This window comes from Sceloporus occidentalis, unplaced genomic scaffold, assembly GCF_023333645.1.
Source record: "Sceloporus occidentalis isolate IW3139 unplaced genomic scaffold, rSceOcc1.0.p SCAF_1, whole genome shotgun sequence".
NCBI lineage: Eukaryota > Metazoa > Chordata > Lepidosauria > Squamata > Phrynosomatidae > Sceloporus > Sceloporus occidentalis.
In genome coordinates, this window is record NW_028316981.1 from 314,316,608 (window position 1) to 314,338,002 (window position 21,395).

The 21,395-nt window shown below is 42.3% G+C and overlaps 1 protein-coding gene across 10 annotated transcripts in view; it reads left to right on the top strand.

The window, feature by feature from the left end:
* Window positions 1-21,395, top strand: part of LOC149324235 (CUGBP Elav-like family member 4) — a 942,387-nt gene that overhangs the window by 126,116 nt on the left and 794,876 nt on the right. For all 10 annotated transcript variants that reach the window (XR_016277944.1, XM_089497934.1, XM_089497979.1 and 7 more), the window contains exon 2: window positions 21,028-21,110. Coding sequence is in view for 9 of the 10 variants with exons in the window: in XM_089497934.1 (XP_089354060.1) it covers window positions 21,028-21,110 (83 nt within the window). In the remaining variant the exon portion in view is untranslated. The remainder of the gene's footprint in view (window positions 1-21,027; window positions 21,111-21,395) is intronic.

The following is a 21,395-nucleotide window of genomic DNA, read 5'->3' on the forward strand; positions in this document are numbered from 1 at the left end:
TAAAGCCTGTAGAATCAGGCTGAACCAAAACTACTCATTCTTTTCATATGAGAAAAAAAATCCAGCCATTTTTTAAAAAAAATATATCAACACCCTTCTTCCATTTCAATGATTTTATTTTATTTAGCAATACCCAGGAAAATCTTTGCCTGCCCTCAGCATTTACAAAGCCATTTGAATGCAAACATGGGAGAAACCAGCACAGACAGAGTTATCCATACAGGCACAGGGTCTCTGAATAGTCTAAGGGCTGTTTCACACTACATAATTTTAGGACTGTGCTTCTTCTTTAGCCATGGCTGTGTACTATGTTGTTGTTGTTTCTTCGTGTTCATGATGGGAACTACAAAACTGAGCTCGGGAGAAAGTGAAAGAGGGAGCATACAACTCTTCTTGTTGCAACAGCTCTACTAGCTGCCGATCCATTTCTGGGCACAAGTCAAAGTGCTCATTTCAACGTTTAAATGCTCTATGCAGCTCAACTCCAGATTATCTGTAGGGCTGCATTATTCTTTATGAACCTTCTCGTGTTTTGAGATCTTCTGGAGAGGACTTTCTCTTCGTCCCACCACCCTCACAGGTGGAAACATGGGAGACAGGGCCTTCTCAGTGGCTTCCCCCAGGCTCTGGAGCTCCCATCCCAGAGATTTTAGGCTCTTACCCTTCCTAACCTCTCTCCGCAAACAGATGAATACCTTATTGTTTCAACAGACCTTTGAGAACTGATGGTATAAGGCATGTCCTACCAAAGCAATGTGCTGGATCTCCTAATTGTTATTTTTCTTGTTGCATTATTTTTAATGGTTTATGTTTTTAACTAGATTTATTTATTTATTTATTTATTTATTTATTTATTTATTTATTTTTGATAACTCAATCGCTTTTTAACTTGGCATTTAGAAACAACCTATATAAGCTACTTTGAGTCTCAAACTCGTAAAAAGGTGGGGTATAAAGAAATGCAATGTTATCATTATGTGCCTTCACACCATTTCAGACTTGTGGCAACCCAAAGCCAAACCTGTCAAGGAGTTTTGTCTGCAAATTTTGTTTGGAGGAGGCTTGTCCTTGCCTTTCTCTGAAGCTGAGAGAGTGTGACTTGCCCAAAGTCACCCAGTACATTTCAATGTCTGAGCAGGGATTCAAATCTTGGTCTCCAGCATCAGTGTCCAGTGCTCAAAACACTATACCATCCTGCTTCTCCAAATAACATCAGCATCATTGTCATCAAAATAAGGAAGCATAGCATCATCATTTGATGGATACTATGCTGCCCTATTTAGCAAAGCTGGATTCTAAATGAAAAGCCAACTTCTTTCAGACAACATTGAGCCAGATAAGAACTTGAAAAAGCTAGATGTTTGGATTATACTGGAATTTGCAAGACAGCATTCTGGGAGTTCCAGTCGAGAAAGTCCGTAGGGGGACCCTTACTTTTTCAAGTTTTGTGTTAGATGGACCAATTGTCTGACTCAGCATGATCTAGCAGTTTTATGTCAATATATAAATATATGGATCATTTATTTTCCGTCTCAGGAACTCTGAACTGCGACTCATTTCAAACAGCAACTAGATTTTGCAGGATGGGTAACTTTTTTTATGGAATTTGAGACATGTTTTGCAATGGATCACCACTTTGTGCCAATCTCAATTATCCTTGCAGCTGCATTTCACCTAACTGCCCATTCCTGATCTGAACGTGGAAGGTTCCTATTGAAATAAGACAGCACAGGAATTTTGAGGAAAGAAACACAAAATCTCGGGAGAAGATGAGAAAATATGCTCCGATCCTGTCTGGTTTGATTGTGTGGGCAAGGGCAATTAATTTGTCAGCACCTGATTGAAAAACAGAACAAAAATAAAACAGTTTCTTTAGGAGCTGGCATTTGTGTATATTTTGAGACTCTTGCCAGGTGGTGATTCATAGGTTTGTGCAAATGAGAGATGAGAAAAAGACGAGTCGCTAGGTCATGCTGTCTGTACAGCAGACACTGAAGTATTGTTCCCTCTGGTCTATTCATCAGTGCTTTGTCCAGTCCAATTTTAAATGACTCAGGCAAAAGGGCCTTTCCAACTGATCCCTTGGGAGAGCGAGTTTACAATCAGCTACAGCTCACCACTGGGGAAAGATTTCCTGGCATTCTGCCGGCCTGCTAATGGATTGTTTTTCCTGCCCGTCTTCCTAGCAATGTTCCTCTCCCGGACACTCTTGACCAATGGCCAGGCATGTGTGAAAATGTCACCAGTGGAGCTTGCACTAACTGTGTTCAGCTGGATTACAAGATGATAGTTGTGTCTTCTTCAAGTGTCCAGTCTTAGGGAACTCATTCTGCTACAGGTTTACTCAGATGTACATCCCACTGTAGGTGCATCTACATTGTAAAAATAATGTATTTTGACACCACTTTAACTGCCATAGGAGCCCTGGTGGCACAGTGGTTAAATGTTGGTGCTGCAGCCACAAGATTGTGAGTTTGATTCCAGGGCTCCAAGGTTGACTCAGCCTTCCATCCTTTCGTAGGTCAGTAAAATGGGTACCCAGCTTGTGGGGAGCAATTGGCTTACAGACTGTAAACTGCTTAGAGAGGGCTGAGTTCATTATGAAGCAGTATAGAAATGTACATGCTATTGCTATTACTCCATCCTATGGAATATTGTGATCTGTAGTGTTGTTGGCAAGCCCTCTCTGAAGAAACTTGACAAGAAAATACCTTGATAGGCAAATGCCTTAGGGTCACCATAAATCAGAAACAATTTGAAGGCACGCAACAACAACGAGACACCAGCACTCTTTGGCAGAGAAGGCTAAAAACCTTGTAAAACTGCAAATCCCCGGATTCCATAGGATGAAACTACAGTACATTGGCTGCATCCACACTGCAGACATAATGCAGTTTGGCACCGCTTTAACTGCCATGGCTCAATGCAATGGAATTCTGGGGGGTTTTGAGTCATTTAGCCTTCTCTGTCAGTGAGCTATGGTGTCATAAAAACCTACAAATCCCAGGATCCCATAGCATGGAGCCATGGCAGTTAAAGTGGTGTCAAACTGGATTATTCCTGCAGTGAGGATGCAACCTTAAAGTGGTACCAAACTGCATTATTTCTACAGTGGAGGTGCACCTTCTCTCATTCAATGGGGCTTGTTCCATAGCAGAGATGGGCAGATAGGTTGTAGTCCTGGCATCGAATCCCACAAAACCCTTCAGCACCTCCTTCTGAGTAGGGTTTCACAGTTAGTTACTGTCTGATTTTTAATCTCTAGCGTTCAAAAACAGATTGTTTACTAAGGAGTAGTTTGGTCAACTTTTGACAATGGGCATAATTCTGTTGGTGTCTTACACATGAGTAGGTTGACTGATGGAAATGGTTGGACATTTTTGTTTGATGCAGAAAGTCCATATTGGCTGCATCTAAGCTGCAGAACTGATGGAGTCTGGCACTTTAACTGCCATGGCTCCATGATATGAAATTGTGGGATTTGTAGTTTTGTGAGATATTTAGTCTTCTCTGACGGAGAGTTCTGCTGTCACAACAAACTACAAATCCTAGGATTCCATGACACTTAAAGTGGTGTCAAATTGCATTTACAGTGTGGAAGCAGCCATTGAGTTCAAGACTGTGGAAGTGCAGCTGTGCATGCACAATGAGGTGCACATTCACATCTCCATTTGATCGCACATTAAGGTGTGCATTCCATCTAGTATTGTAATATTGTATGGTTGTAACCATATTGACAGGCAAGCATGTTTACGACAAAGGTAAAATATATAACTTCCAAAGAAGACAGACATAAAATACTGGAAAAATCACTCAGAGAAAATGACAATGCAGATTTTTTTAAAGCATCTGATATCCAAAGGTATCAAAGTAGGTGCCAGATCATTGTCTGGGAATGGCATTTCCTAGTCATCATGCCACCACAGAAAAGCTTCTGGTGACTAGTCTTCATGCCTCACCTGTAGCCTGGGTACTTGCTTTTATAGGGATTCTGCAGGTAAATCTTTGCAATGAAAGCTCTGATAAATAAACTAGAAGAAAAATAGAAGGATAGTGTCTAGACTGAGGGACACAATAGTGCCACTCTATTCTCCTTTGGTCAGACTTCACCTGGTATACTGTTCTAGGCACCACAATTCAAGAATAATATTGACAAGCTAGAGTGTGTCCGGAGGAGGGTAACCAAAATGGTGGCAAATCTGGAAACAACGCCATAAGGGAGATTTCTGATTGTGTATTCCTGCATGGTAGGGGTTAGACAGGATGGCCCATGGGGTCTCTATCAAATCTGTGATTCTATGAACAATTTTCTATATCTGTTACACTGGCAACACAGTCCAGTGTGCTTGCCTTTCGCTCACCTCTTATCTGAACAATCTATGAAATGAAGAGAACCAGTGTGGTGCAGTGGTTTGAATGTTGGAGCAGGAATCTGAAGATGATGGATTAAATCCTGGTTTGCCCATGGAAACCCACTGGATGACCCTGGGCAAGTCATACTCTCTCAGCCTCAGAGGATGGCAATGGCAAACTCCTTCTGAACAAACCTGCCAAGAAAACGCCATGATAAGTTCACTTTAGGATCCACATTAGTTGGAAACAACTTGAAAACACACAACAACCACAACAACAATGAAACAAATGTTACTCTAAATATGTGAGATACTCAGGATCTTCTGCAGGCCCTGTAAGCATGGCATCTTTAGCTCCCATGGAGTATCCCTTTGATAAATCCTAGGTGCTACAACTAACTGTAGCATGGAGTGCAAGAGTACAACCTTATGCATGCTTATCCAGAAGCAAACTCAGTAAGTTTAGTGGGTCTTACTCTCTTGGACATCACAATAGAGTTGTAGCCATAAACATTCAATTAACTTATGGGTTGTGGTTTTGCTTGTTTCTAAAAACAGCGGATGTGAACATCTCTAGAAGTCTAGTTTTTAAAACGCTTATAATTAAACCTAGGTTTTCCAGTGTTAAATGATAATATTGGAAAATGGACAGTAAAGTTAGTCCAGAGAAGAATCACAAACCAGGTGTAGGAGAAAACTTGGCAGAAAAAAGAATAACTTATTAAGACTGCAGTTATATTTGCAAGCTCTGGTTCAGGGATGAACAAACTGTGTCTACTTTCAATAACATTTGCATTCTTTGCATGTTTCTTTCCTCCCAGATTTAGCAGCAATCTTCTTTCAAACTCTGCACAAAGTATATGCAATTGTATGTGATTTCCCCTTGTGTCTGCAATTCTGTGAGCACTTTACTTTAGTAAATGCTTCTTTTGTATGGAATTTTCTTTAACGTACCATTTTTTTTAAAAAAAAGAGTAATAATAATCTAAGAACAGCACAGAAAAATTCAGAGGCATGCAAAAATATAAATGGATAATGGTGTTCTGGTTTGCATATTAATTTAGGAAATGTGGATTAGATCAGATGTTATTGAAAAGGAAAGCAACTAGTTTGAATGTCCACTTCTCCTCAGATCTCCTCCACTGTAGAGGCTGGAGGGTGGGAGCAGGTAAAATTTATGTCTCATATGCTGCATAGGGCCCCTGAACAAACCATGCAGGAAGCCCTCCAGTGTATGACAACACATGAAAATAACCCCACTTCACATTCACAAGCAACCCAGCACCCTTGATTACCTTCATTTTCTTCTTTAGTAATTCTCAAAATGGCTTCCTGTCACCATTTTGAGATGGCCTGTAAACTAAAAGAGGGGTATTTGAGCTTGTTGTAGGGGATGCAACCCATGGGAGGAGGGGGAATCTGGGAGAAAAGTTGTTCCCTGGGCCTCAAAGCAGTTGCGTACCTCTATGCTAGAGATTGAAACTGAGACCTTGAGGTTGTCATGTCTTGATGCTACAGGCTTTCCATTTTGTTGCCTTAACTCATTTTAAGAACAATGAACAAATGTTTCCGAGGATTGGACTTGGGACTTTATCTCATGGGGCTTGGAGAACAGGAAGAGAGCGAAATGGAAGGGAACAGTAAGAGAATGGAATGGGGAAAACACATGTTATCTCATGGGAGAATGCCGCCAATGCTGCCAGGAGTCCCCAATCTGTTTCCCATCCATCCCACAGCAGCCGATTTTGAAGAACTGTTCAGAATCGTTCTTCAAAATCAGCTGATGTGGGATGGATGGCGAACGGATCAGGGACTCTTTGCGGCATTCTCCCGTGCGATAACATGAGTTTTCCCCCCGTTCCATTCCCTTCCATTCTGTTTTTGTTCTCCAAATTATTGGCCTCATAGGTATTTTTAGACAGGTGATCCCCCTGTGAGGTATGGGCCCTCTCCTCTTACTACCATGATTAGCAGAATGGCTTATGGAAATTATGCAGATGAGCTCCATTTGCAAAATACAGCTGGGGGAATTCAGTGCTTCTTAGAGCTGAATGTTGTTTGTTAGCAAGATGTTTACTTGCTGTCCATCATGTGTTCAATCATGAAGCAGGTGAGAATATATATATATATATATACACACACACACACACACACACACACACCCATATGAACAAGTTATGGGTGGGATGGGAGAGAGAGGACTGGAAAAGTCCAGTTCTTTTTTAAAGAGATGGGACTAAGCTTCCTTAAAGGCACTTAATCACTATGAAAATAGTGGATAAACCGTTTCCAGTACCACAAATCTTCCATTGATTTGTGTCTCCATTGCAAACAATGAATCCCAGGGACCCTGATGTGATTACGGACAGACCACTCTGTCCACTCTGGAAGAAGGAATTAGAATTGTTCTAAGAGAGAATTAGAGAGAGAGAGAGGGAGAGAGAAGCAGACTGTTTAGTTAGCAGGGGAGAAAATAAATTGACCTCTTCCTTCCTTTGGGAGCCAGTCTTTACCAATTGCGGATGAATTGACAAGTTTGTTTGACACCAGGAGTAGAGAAGGAGAAACACTCGGGCCCACACATGGTTCCTGGACCCATCTTTAACAGTCCTTGAAGCACACAGGCAGTCATCCTACACCACCTGAGTCCTCCAAATTTACAAAAACAAAAAAACAAAAAAACAAAACAAAACAAAAAACCTGCACATGGTACAATATCTGGGTGATTTTTTCACCCCAAACTCAGGCCAAAGCACCCCAAACCACCCAGAAACATGGTAGTTTGCGTTTTCCCAACTCCTGAAATTCCAACACCCTACAAAGCCTTCTTCAAACTTCATTTGTTTATGGCAACCAGAAATGACAAGATATCACATTCAGTGCACATGGACATGTTGGTTTGACTTACAGGGGGCTGTGGTGTATTTTGGAGATACCAGAAATTGAACCAAGAGCTTCAGTGGCCTTTGGTCGCCACATTACCTTCATTATGCTACTCAGTGTGATTCCTAATCTATTGGTTCCCATCATGATTTCCCATTTCAGTGGGCACTTGGTATCTGCTGGGGTTTGGTTCCAAGATTCCCCGTGGATACCAAAATCTATGCATGCTCAAGTCCCATTAAGTACAATGACATAATAAAAGAGCATCCCTTATCTAAAATGGCAAAATCAAGGTTTGCTTTTTGGATTTTGTATATTTTTAAAAAGATTTTCAAGCCATGGATGGTTGAAAAAACTGTGGATATAGAGGGCTGACTGTATTTTGTCGGTGGCAAATTGTACTCTTCTGGAAGTAGTTCCCAAACTTGAGTGCCCAGAGGTTATTGAAGTAAAGCTCCCACCATCCCCAGGCTGCCTGGCCATTGATTAAAAATAGTGGAACATGTAGTCCATCAAAATCTAAGATGCTATTATTGCCTATCAATTTTAAATGAACAGTGTGTGAGAGTATAACCCAGACTGAAACAGAAGACAATATATTAGAGATGGAATTTATTAGTTTCTAATAGTTCATCAGAAATGGTTGAAAATATTGATTGGTTTGTTCCTGTCTTTGGATTCTTTAGTGCAAAATTTCAATTTTTGTTACGTAGAGTGAAGGTGGACATCTTGATCCTAGTCCTGGGATTTTACAATGAGATCTGACAGAGATTCCTTAGGAAGATTCAGAAGTTCTGGAAGTAATTCTGGTTTTGGGTTGGCTTTGTTTAGAAAATGTATCTGGAAGCGTTAGAACATTAAATTATGAACAGGAATTGAATTAGAATGACTTCATGATGAAAGAGATGGAGGATATAAATGGCTGCTGTATTTTTTTACCCTCTCTCTTCTGATACTTAACCTTTGCTTATGAAACTTCCTATGATTTCATGATAGTTTCTTATGCCCAGTTACATTTTCTGTTCACTTTAATGAGCATGGATCTAGACATGTTTTTCAGCCACCCTTTTGGTTTCTCAAATGGTGATGAGTATCAGTGATAGGCTTTGCAATGATATGTTATCATAAGGAGTAAAATGTTTTTCAAAAGAAAAGGAAAAGCTTCATTTCCCCCCATGTGCCAGAGATTGGTACAATATTGGTATCCATTGACTACACTTGTTGCTTTTTTAAGAAACCCTGATGACTGGTAACTGATGGCATGTGGACCTACACCTGTCCATGGATTATCTTTTTGAATAGCACTGCTATAACCCAGTGGTTGGGAGGATCTAAAAATGGACTCTTTCTGTGCATGTCCACCCCTGGTTTGGAATACAGTATCTGCTTCATTATACAAAATGCTGAGACTGATGAACCAAATCCTGAAAAGGTAGTTACCAAGCAGAGGGAAGATCACCTGAGGACCACTTGAGGTGTATCCACACTGCACAGTTATAGTACTTTGATGGCATGTTGACTACCATGGTTCCATTCAAAGGAATCCTGGAACTGTATTCTGGTGAGGTACCTAGAATTGTCTAGTGAACTCCCATGAACTATAGCACTTAATGTCTTTCTTAGAGAATTCACAGCTTCTCACCAAAGTAAATTACCTAAGTCATGATTTACCAGGCTTCATATTCTACTGTAGCTGGGACTAGCAATTGGATCAAGCCCCCCAAAGTAATTTTACAAAGCACTGTTATCTTGTTACTAATATGCCAATGTAATCAATAGATGAATTTGCTTTTTAAAAAAATTGTTGTTCAATGAAAATGTCTTTAATAATTAACTTTTAGAATTAATTGACATGGCATGTCATGATGGGCCGGAACTCAGCGACGTCTATGAAAGAAAAGCTTATCAGAGCAATCTAACTGGAGTCTCCATTATTTGAGGCAGAATAACCTTTTTTGGCTATAGTGAGGAATTTTAGGGCTGCCAGATGCTTTGGATTTCAGCTTCTAGAAGAATGAAGAGAGTCCAAAAGTCTAAAACTTCTGGCAGACTACAGTTTCTCATGATCTTTATTAGATTGCAGGGCCTATTAACAGGCCACAAGCATTATGTCCAGTGGTGATTGGTAGGTTCTCTGCCAAGATGCGATAAAACCACTTGGGTTTCATTATATACTTTTGAAGAATGAGTGAGAAAGTGTGGAGACAACTGACATAGTGTAGTGATTTGAGTGTTAGACCATGATTCTGGAGACTCATAAGGGTTCAAATTCCTGCTCAGCCATGAAAACCCACTGAGTGACCTTGGACAAGTCATTTATTATCAGTCTCAGAGGAATATAAAGACCAACCCCCTCTGAATAAATCTTGCCAAGAAAAAAATCATGGGAGTTTATTGTATGTTAATCATAAGTCACAAATGACTTGAAGGCACACAACAAACAAAAGAGCAACTTTTGGAGAGGGAGGGAAACAGTTTTTGTTGTGGCCAACACAAAGAGACCACATGGCCCCTCTTGATGTGATCAGAAGTGATGTGCCACCAATTCCATTTCAGTCAACTCTTGCAGTTGAGGGCATCAGGGCTTTGGTGAAGATTGTGGGGGAATACAGAAATCAATCCACCGTGTTTTTATAATCATTTGAAAGATTTTGTTGCATTTTCCAACCATTCTTCAGTTAAAAAAATAACTGGAGGTGCCAGCATTTGGGGATCTCCATGGAGCACCCTTGCAGTCACAAAATGGTCCCAGTGGCCTGTTACAGACAGCCAAAATAAAGCTGCTTCAAGTCACTTTGGAGGTATGGTATTTCAATAATGCATGAATCCTAAGAGTCTGGAAGTTTCACCAAAGCTGCACTCCAGTCCTTAGGGCTGGAGCGTGGCTTTGGTGCGGCCTTTGGACTCTTAGGATGCATGTATCATTGAAATACCATACCTCCAAAGTGACACAAAGCAGCTTTATTTTGGCTGTCTGTAACAAGCCTCTGGGTCTTCATGAAACTCATAGTCTGCACTTTTTCTGTCAATACTTTTCCTACCAGCAATCCATGGTGCTGAACCATACGTCAAAAGTTCAAATTTTTGGATAGAGAAAACCTAGACATGGAAGTCGTTGGCCACTTCTGCTTATGGCCTGCTGGAGATCAATTGCTGGAGTAGGTGGGTGGTGGTATTGTTTAATCCAGGATTGCTCTTCTGATATCCTGACCTCTTTCTACTCTATCAAGTCCTTCCTGTTACTGCACAGAACTCTGCTTGTTTGAGAGCATGGTGCTGCATGCCTGATGCAGTGACATCATCCTTTGCTTCTTGCCAACCCACTTTTGCGGGTGAGTTCATTGCTTACCTGTAGTGGGGAAATCACCTCAACAAATTCCAGACAAGTAGAGGTCTTGAGGTGGATGTTAAGTGCTTGTCCTTTGGTCTAAATGGGGTGCCTTTCCCTGCCAAGAGAGCCATGGCTGACTGCCAAAGTAAAACTAAGAAAGGGGGGAGGAATAGCCCTTAATTACAACTATTAATAGTTAGCTGATATGCGTCATCTTTCTCCCATGGGGTGTATCACTGCAATGTTACCAAAGGTCTGGATAATACATCTGGGGATGAAGGGGAAGATGAGATGCAATAGGGGCTGTGAAACTAGGGTTTTCTACATTTCTTCAGAAAACTAATTCAGTAGAGAAGTCTGACTCGAAAAATCAAAACATGCCAATCAGTATTCAAACATCACTTTCAGTTTTGCAATATATGAAAAAATTGCAGAAGATTTGAATAGAGGTGGGGAGATAGAAGGAGAGCAGTTTCTCTTGACAGAGAATCAATGGTAATATTTAATACCAACCTGGTGGGGAAATACCAGGAATGCCAGGAAATAGGGCATTGTGGACTACAAAGAAGCTTCCAATTGACCACAGAAAGAAGCACAGTCCTGAGCTAAGTCTGATCTAATCTTATCCATACAAATACACCAAAACAATGACAACAATAACAAAACAGGGGATCTTGTAGCACTTCAGAGACCAACTGAAACAAAGTTGTAGGATAACCTTTCCTAGACTTTGTCTACCCCCTCAGATGCATGGAGTAAGAGTGTTAGGGTCCAAGCCATGGGCAGCCTGGATTTCGAGGGGGACTGCCAGGGCTGAGACCATGGATGGTTAACTTAAAAAGTTTGATAGGACAGAGACAGGAGGTAAGGTCAGGAAAAGACTGAAGTCTAAGCACAGAAAGACAGACTTTCAGAAGTCCAATGGGCCAGAAGCAGGAGGCAGATGCAGGAAGCAGGCCAGGCTTAAACACAGTAAGGCAGAAACCCAGGAATCCAAAGGGCAAGCCGGAAGATAGACACCAAGGTCTAAGCACAGCAACACTAAAAAAAAAAAAAAAAAAAAAGGCAAAATACAGCAAGAGCCACTACAATCAACACAGAAGACTATGTTGCTATGGCAAGAGTTGAAAGGCCAATGTAGTCCTTAAATGGCTATACCTTCAGCTATCCCAGCTGCCATGCATGAATAGAGCCAGCTGTGCCTGTTGGCTTAGCCCTGATCCTTCCATGACTTCAGGAGTTTTGGCCTGGTCCTGCAAAGGCTTTGGCAACAGGACTCCAGTAGCCAGAGGTCCCATCTTGCTATGACTTACAGAGGCAGTCCCTTACAAAGTCTATAGCAGGTTACAGACTGCCCATTTGGGGCGGGCTGCACCCGCCCCTTTCCCCGCTGTATCTAGGCCTCAGCGGCCAGAACGGCAGCCACTGAGGCCCCAATCCGCCACTTTTCAGGCTGCGGGGAAGCGGCAAAACCCCGCTTCCCCGCAGCCTAAAAAGGGGTGTCCCTGGGGCTTCAAGCCCCAAGGACACCCCGCGGCAGCGGGGAGGAGGAGAAAGGGGCCGCTTGGCCCTTTTCTCCTTTGGTCCGCTGGGCGCAGCCGTGTGAAGGAGCGCGCACTAGGGTTAGGGGGGGTGCAGAAGCACCGCCCCTTTCTAACCCTAGTGCACGCTCCGCACGCACAAAACGGCCCGTTTGTAACAGGCCTATGAAAGCTCATGCTATGACATTTTTCTCTCTGTCTCAAACATGCTACAAGGTCTACAAGGTCCCTTTGTGTACTTATATTCCAGACTAACACAGCTAAATCTTTGAGTTCCATCCAAAATAAAAGTTAGTTTAAAGTCAACAAAGTGAACAAAAGACACCAAGATCAAAATCACAGAGAAAATTCTCATTAGTTTCAGCGTATGTTGAAAGCTGTGTAAAGCGGGCCAGACACTGGTTTAGGTCAGAAACAGCTTCCTTGGAATTGGGTGGAAAGGAGTGATAGAGCTGGGTAGCATTAGCGTACAGGTGACACCTCACTCCAAAACTCTGGACAACTTCTCCCAGCGGTTTCATGTAGATGTCAAGGGGATTGAGCCCTGAGGGACCTCACAGGCCAATAACCAAGGAGTTGAACAGGTATCCCCCTGATTTTGGCATTTTATGTAAGGGATACCATTTCACTATGCTATTGTATTTAATGGGACTTGAGCATCCATGGATTTTGGTATCTATGTGTGTGTTTGTGTCCTGAAAGCAAACTCCAGTGTATACCAAGGGCCCACTGTAGAAGAAAATGATAGAAAAGCTGGGAAGTCACTGAGTGATTATCATGGGGCAGAGAGAATGCTATTTTTGCTATTGTTGCTTATAGTTATGTTGCCAACTTCACTTTATCTGGAGAACTCACACCCACTACAGCTAGCTAGTACCTGACAATCCAATGGCTTGATTCTGTACCAGGCGGTCCCATATATCCTTATAAAACTATCTTACTCCTCTCCCATTATGTTCCAACTCTCAGAACTCTTTAGGGATTGATTATAGGGGTTGGTGTGACCTTTGCTGCAATTATTATCCATCTGTGTTCCATGCAATTATTATTTATGTTGTCGAATCCCCTGGTGGTGAAATTAAAATAGAACAGAGATAGAAGGCTTTTCCCTCCCCTTCCTCCTTGCTCCAGCTCCTGGTTATTTTTCTTTTTTTCTTTAACAACCAAGCCCTCCCTAGAGAGCACTTGATACATCCTCATGTTTCCTGGAGACTGTGGTTCAATAGGATGACAGTTAATTACTGGCTTGGAGTTTCCAGATGTGTGTGTTCAAACTGAAAGAGCTGTCCAGTGGTAAGGAAGTGAGATATTGGGTGAGGTCCTTTCTTGCCAAGCTCACAGTCCTAGATGTGCCAAGAGGAATGTTTTGTGCTATCTAAATTAAGGCACTTCTCCATATGTTATAAAACTACCCTCTTAGAGAAGCCAGACTGACCCAAAAGATTTGTTCTATCCAGATGAAAATTACACCTCAGCACCATTTAGCTTTACAGATGAAACTATACATTGTGCAGCTTCAGGTAACTCAAAGGGCCCATATAACCATCTTGGTTCTAATGTGGGAGGTTTGGGCCCAGTCATACTAGGCTAATGATTCCATCTCTATGTTTGTGTGCATGTGTATGTCAAGCAGAGAGAGACACCCACACATACACTAGCTAACATCTTAACCTGGGGTTGTATGTGGATTTATACAGTACATTGATTGCATTGATTGTTCTATGCAGCCCTTGTGTTAAATAACAACACTGCACAACACTGCAACCAAATATCAAGCCAACAAACAAATCAATGTGCATTTGCAATGGCACTGCATGTGTACCACCACTTCCACAACCTTGAATTGAATGTGGACTTCTAATACTTCCACAGGGAAACTGCATTAGTTCAGATTACTCAGAGGATCACACGGTTCTATGGAACATGGAAACTGTTGCATTTCCCATAGCAGAGTAATGATTGTCTCTCTGTGTCACCCACTCACCTACTGTCTTAATAAGTGGGTTCCATGAACCATTCTGAATATCTGTGAAGTCGATTAGCCTAGAAGATCTATCTCGTCAATTCACAGGAAACCTCTTTTAGAGTGCTAGGCTCAGAAAAGTCCTACCACTGCACTTGATCAGGCTCAGGAACAATGATGGAGACATCCAACAGCAGCCAGAAGAATGGCAAGCTGGCCAAACATTTGCAGAACAAGTTGGGAGCTTCCATCATCCTGTTCTGGACTAATCAGTAGCCATCTCAATCCAGAAAGCAGAAAGGAGGAATTGTAACCAATGAGGAATCTGGAAAACCTCTTGTGCAGTGTATCATCAGATATTTCCTTCTTCATGCTTTGCAAAGGCACAACATTAATGCAACTGAAAGGTGTGTGGCTGCAATACTAGATTTAAACAGGGCCCTACCCAGAGTTTTGAAAAATAACTTTTAAAGCCTAAAACTGCCAGAATCCTCTAATCATCATGACCATGTGGAATGCATTCAGTGTCGCACTGTCCTCAAAACCACCAGGTTTCTTTACCTTTCTTCAACCAGAAAGAGAAAATGGGCTCAACCTGCCCATCATTATCAGTCTGCTCTCCTCCACTCAGGAAAGAACAGCAACAAATTTTGGTGAAGCTCTCTAACTTTGGTGAGGCAACAAGTGTAAGAGGATTGAAGAAGAAATTAACATTGAATAAATCCATAGCCAATAGTCAGAACCAGAAATAGGATCTGGCATTCTGGGGAAGGCACAGTCTCAAATGAGCCCTCTTTTCTTCCCATCTTCCAGAAAATAGCTCTCCCCAACAGCAGCACCTGGGACTGAAAAGTCTGCCATTCTGATCTCCCCACAGTGCACATAACTGAAATGTTCACATTGGGGGGGGGGGGAGGGGGGGGAGATATGTCAAGTGTGTTAAAAGACCTGTTTTTGAAGAGGGAAGCAAATGCATGGAAGCAATGCATTTTAAAAACTCATGCTCATATTCCACAAAACACATTGCCTGAGATTTAAATGGTGTGCTCAGAACATGAATACTCATTGTATGGGATTGCATACCTTCCATCCCCACCAGAACCTGCCAAACCCATGGGGCTGATGCTACAATGGATGAGAAGGGGAGATAGATTGTGATAACTATGCAACAGGGGCTGCTGTCATCCCCCTGACGTTTGCTCAAGAGAGAGGCTCAACAATGGTGTTGCACCTTTGCCTCTCAATCTAGTGAACTGCAGGGAGAAAAGAGGCAGTTCTCACTCCCCTTCCTTTCCTCTCTGCTGTAGCACCAGCTCCATGGGGCTTGGGAACTTCCTTGGGGATTGTTTTGGAGGGGGTGCAAGATGTTAGAAAATAGCCTTTTGTGTTCCATTTAAAACAGGACTTACATGAGCATAAAGTGCATGTATATAATTAATGGGCATGTATATAACTAAAGGACAGGTTTCGATCTCTAAGAAAACAAACAAGGGTTCCAGCCCAGTATTAACAGAGTGAGGAGATGGAAGAAAGAGAAGCTCTCCAGATGTGGATTTGATAGAATGGGCACATCCCTAGTCTTGATGTTGCCTAAAAGGCCTCTGTACCAAGCACTTCCTCATCCAATGCTCCATGTTCCAGGCTTGGACATTGAAGCCAAGATCCTATATCAACCAAGCAAAGTGTAATCTTATGTCCATATAGTTCCATGTTTTTCCTCCAGCTTGATGGCTTTCAAGCCATGTGAGGGACCACTGATGCTTTCAAGTAGAAAGGGCAAAAACAAAGGAGGCAACTCCAACTATGAAGGTGCAGCTGGTCTGGTCTCTAAGGGGAAGGATAAGAGGGAGCAGACCCACAAATAGAGTATACACTCTTTATCTTTCTCTGTTGAGACATAATATCAGCCACATCTTCATTGTCAGAATGACCTTCCCTTTCTAGTTCTTCCCTACCAATAAGTAGCATCAGAAGCAGCTGCTGTTCCTGGCACTTGAAAACACGACAGGAAGAGACAAGAAGGGCAGGGGCATCATTAGTGGAGTGCAGGGGTGTAGACCACACCAGATGAAAATCTTGGTGGGATGGTTGATCATCATCCGTCTTAAAATGCCCAACTGGTCCCTGCCAGGGTGCCTCTGAAAAGAAGGAAGATGCTACATTGCAGAGTATTGCCCCATCCATCAGAGCAGTCCACTGGCTTGCTTGCCTTCCCTCCCAGTTACCTGGTCTTTCTGAAGCTATCCAGGTGGGCTCGCAAGTTAGAAGAGGAAAGGGAGGTAGGACTGTCCACTGTTTCAACCACCTGCCTGTCTAGCCACCTGGGTGCTTCTGGGTTTGGCTGAGTGGGCAGGTGAGGCAGAGGAAGGGTAGGGAAGGCAGGAATGTACTCTGTTCTCTAACTCACTAGTTCAACTGCCCTAGTCTTTCAATGGCTGGTCAGGTGGGTGAGTGAGACAGAGGGAGAGAAGGGGGAGAGAGACATCTGCTTTTGCTGCCATCACCCCACACCATCTGACACCAACTCTAGTGATGCCACCAATAGAATTGCCCAAATACTAGTTGTAGGTGAGAGGTGGTGCATACATGAAGTGATGGACACTGAGGTTTCCTGTCTTCCCTATTGCCAGCTCTCTGGGATATTTGCAGGTCAGCAACATAGCTGGGAGCAACTCTCAGTCAATTGTACATTGATGTGCTCCTTTCATACATCAAAGGAATCAGGGAAGTCTTTGTCATCAGAGTCTCCAATTTCTGGATGGAATGTTGTTGTTATTCTGATCCCTCTTTCCTGATAACACATCAGCTCTGAATGGGAACTGGGGGGGGGGGATGCTATTTTTATAACGAAAGGAGGGGTTTGCCACCTGCACCACCTGAATTACAGTCACAGTGTGGGAAGCATTGCAGAACTTCATTACTCTCATCTGTCACTGGGGCCATCACCAGAAGAGGAAATATATAGCTACCATTACGGGAGTTTTACACTCTATAGTTTATCTCTTCAGTGGTGTGCTATGATCAGCCTAATTAGACTGTATCAACTACTCCAGGTTTGCTACTAGTGGCAGAGCCTCCTCTCAATGTTTGGTCAGTGGAGAGCACTCAGTGCATGATTTAGCACCGAAATTAAATTTTAAGCATAGCTTCCCCTTTGATTACCAACTGACTGTCTTTTAAAGACCATTCTCAAGTCATTAGCTTTGCTTCCCCTCCTTCTAGCTGCAAGCCCCTGCCCTCCTGCATGTAAAATATATATCCACAGGCAAATGCACAAGCAACCCTCATCCCATCACTTTTAGCCAGGGTAGCCTATAATGTGCTCATAAAGAAATAACTAAAATAAGTTCATATTATGCAGTATTGTAACCCAAACTCTGAAGCATGACAAGCTGGCCTCAATAAATCATGCAGATCAAGCAAATGTCCATGTCTTTATTGATGGGAAGAGACAGGGTGGAATGTTCAAAACTTAACCCTCTGATTCTTGGAAATCTTGCTGTAGCTGTTTTCCAGATTCTGAGAATATATTCAGCACTGCTGACTTAGGAGAGCATGGCTGAGATCCAACATCATGGAGAGAGAGCATAACTACATTCTCAGAGTAACACAGTCATGGTGCAATGCCACATTGTTAGTGACTGAGACACTGTGCAGCTGGATGTGCAATCAAATGTTCATCTGAACATTTAATGGTTCTGTACCTTGAATGGTTGTATAGTTCAGCATGAATAACACCTGTTGGGCCTCCCTTTTCTATACAATCATTCACGGTACAGGAACCCTTTCTAGTTTTTACTCTAACAACCCTACTGCTACTCTGTTATTTGCTGTTCTTGCTTTGTTTGAGGATCACCATAGCTCAGACAATTCCCCCTTTGGGCCTATGAGTATCTGAGACGAGTGAGATAGCTTTGGATACAGTACTTGGTACCACATGATCCTCCGTTTCATAATTTCATGTTCTCCCTATGTGATTCCTTTTTCTTTTTCCTCCACTAAACATAGTGACATACCAAGGCATCCTTGGGGCTGTAGAGTCCCAAGACTATCTGAAGGGCTATATCTTGTCCAAACTCTAAAATCTTAGGAGAAGAACTTCTCCCAATCCCACCACTTTAATTGCATGTTTTGTGGGAAAGAGACAGAGATCCTTCTCAGTGGCTGCTCCCAGGCCCTGAAACTTCCTTTTTGAAGTGGTTGGACTGTTACACTCTCCACTCTCGTTCTGCGGGCAGATGAAGACTTTTCTGTTGCTACTTTCTCATTTGGCTAACCTAGGCCCTTTTCAGACCAGCCATTAAGGCTGGCATGAGAGCGGAGTCTGGATGTTGCATCCACATGATGCATGCCCCAACTCTGCCCCAGGGCACCATGATGCCATGTGCTGCTCCACATGGCATGTGGCATTATAGCACTCCTCTGGCACTGTGTCCACATAACACAGCGCTGAAGGAGCACTGTAAAGCCACGGTGCTGCAACTATCACACCCTTTCCAGGGTGCAAAAAGGAGCCACTTTTTGCAGCTCCTTTTCATGACCTGGAATAGCCAGATCAAGCCCGTGCCGTGTGGTTGCTGTGGCCCTGATCTGGCTATAAAAGGGGAGGCTGAAGGCCACCCTTTCAGGACTGTCCACATAGTCCCCTACTGTTCAAAACCTGAGATACAAACCAGTTCCATATTTCTGCAAAATTACCTTTTGCTATTTTTCTCCTTGCAAACTGAGTTTTTAGTCTCAATTTCTCAGCCAGAGCAACCCAATCGAGCCTATCTGGCTAGAGCCAGAAAAATAATCTTACTGCATTTACCGGACTCTTGCTATTTCAGCTATAAAAACTCCAATCAGAATTGAGATCAGAACTTTTTGTTGCAGTTCTGCCTTTTCTGCATCAAAAATTGATGTTAACAAAACTGATATTTGCTTTATCATTTGATTGAAGCAGACTAGAGGATCCATCCCCCCCCAAAAAGTGTAACTTTGGGGCAGAAGAGCTATATAAATCCCAATGTTCTTACACCAACACAGTCTCCAATATTTTTGAGGGATTATATTATTATGTGTAATTAAACAGGCATTTGATGCCATGTCTAAATTGTTTTAGTGACTAGTACACTTAAAGAGCAGAGACACTGATGTATATGATGAGATGGTCCATTTTCCACCAGTTCTCATCTGAAATCGATATGTCTTTTTTTATTTTACATTTGATTGCCAAATTTTCACTACTTTCTGTGTACCACATGCATCTTCTGTGCTGGTTTTATAAATGTTTGAAATGAATCCTCTAGTTTTGAGAGAATTGTTTACATGTGTAGTTTCCTGTGTAGTGAAAGCTCTGGGCTAATGACCTGTGTATATTGTGTGATGTTGTAACTTGTGCAATTTGAAACCAGGATGGTCTTAACTCATCTAATTTGTCCTGCAAATTGGTTAGCTGTATGGGGGTTATGTAAAAAGGATCTCTGATTCTATACACATCTACTCGCTTCCATCTGACATATTGTTTCTGTTTGCCATTACATTTAAAGTTTGGATACCTAGAAAAGGACAAAGCAGAGATAATGGTGGAGTTAGCAACACATACATACACATACAGAAAGAGAGGCCAGATGGCTAACATTTCCCCTGTAAATAGATTTCTAAAGTTGCTATAATCTTTGCCAATGTTAGGTACGAAAACTAAAGACTCATATGGTGCTTGTTCTAAGTGTTTCTTTAGATACAGCCAGGTAGTTGAACTTTCTGCTCCATTCAATCAGGTTTTAAATGGTAAGTCAACATAGAGGCAACTCCCAAGGATTCAGTAGAACAGGGGTAAGCAAAGTGCAGACCCAGAGTTGTTTTTGTGGTTGCCCAGGACCCCCCACAGCAGGACGTGAGGTGACCTGGGTAATGTGGTTCCCCTGGCCTTCCACATTTGCTCACTTCTGAAATAGGACTACTTTAATTGGAACTAAGAATTGGACTTCGGACAAAATATATATTTAGCAGTGCTTGGGAAAGGGACCCTATTCTCAATAACAATAACTTTATCTGTATCCCGCCCCATCTGCACTCAGGCAATCGGAGCGGCTTAACATTTTCTGTGTTAAATAGTAGTAGCAGCAGCAGTGGCAGCAGCAAAGTTGCACAAGAAAAGAATATCTGCAAGGTTACACAACAAATTGCCATGCCATTTTGTGCAACCTTGCTGATTTTGCACAACATTTTTCAGAACATTTTCACTGTGCAACATTGCTGGATGTTTTATGTAGAAAAAAAAGGAATTTTGCAGAAAACCATGTGGTTTTGTGTCCAAAATTGCCCATTTTATACAATATTTTTTATTGTGCAACATTGATGTTTATTGTATAATAAAAGCAATTTTGAGCAAAACACACATGTGGCTGCATAACTTTCAGGATAGGCTGTGCAGTTTTTAGGAGGAGCTGTGTAGCTTCTGGAGATCTGTGCAGTTTTCCAACATTGTGTGTGTGTGTGTGTGTGAAATTCCTGTGTTTCAAAGCTATAGGATGAAAACTGTTTCATTGTCCTTGATATCTGTCAGGGCTTGGAGAAATCAAGACAGACCATTCCTTTCCAACAACAGCTTTTTTATGCTCTTCATCCATCTGCCTTCAGCTCAGACTATTTGAAACAGAGAGTAGTTATTTCAATAATTTATTTCCCAAAATAATATAGCACCTTTTGTTTGTGTACTTCCTAGAAAGGTTAAACCTTGACTTTTTTAGGAACATGACCAAGCATGTGAAGCTATAGCACGGGAAAGGAACCTCCATGTCCAGAGGCAGTGTATCTTGGAATTTCTCTTTCTAGACAGCAAACATAAGGAAAGAAGTCCATTTGGGGGGGTTCTTTACAGTCATTTGGAAGTCCACTGTGGAAGCAGGATGTTGGATGAAGTCTGCTCCAGTAGAGTTCTTACTTTTTTCCTGCTTTTTCTTTCTTTTACAGGCTGTGCCTTCCTAACATACTGTGAAAGGGAGTCTGCTCTTAAAGCCCAGAGTGCACTGCATGAACAGAAGACACTGCCAGGGGTGAGTCCAGACTGTGCTGTCAACCAGCACCATTTCATAATGGTGTGGTTCCTCTTTGAATGATGGTTAGATTGATGACACAGGAACAGTTGCTCCTCTGAATTCTGGTTGCATTGAAATGGAATCCTTGGTTTAGCTTTCAAATGTTCCCCCTCTCCTGTTTGGCACAAAGCAGAGGACACAGGGGCCAGATTGTGCTGGTTATCTTTTATGAGACCTTCAGAAAGGAAAAGTCTGGTGCTCGGGGGGGGGGGGGGTTTGAGGTGTTGTGGGGGCAAATGAATC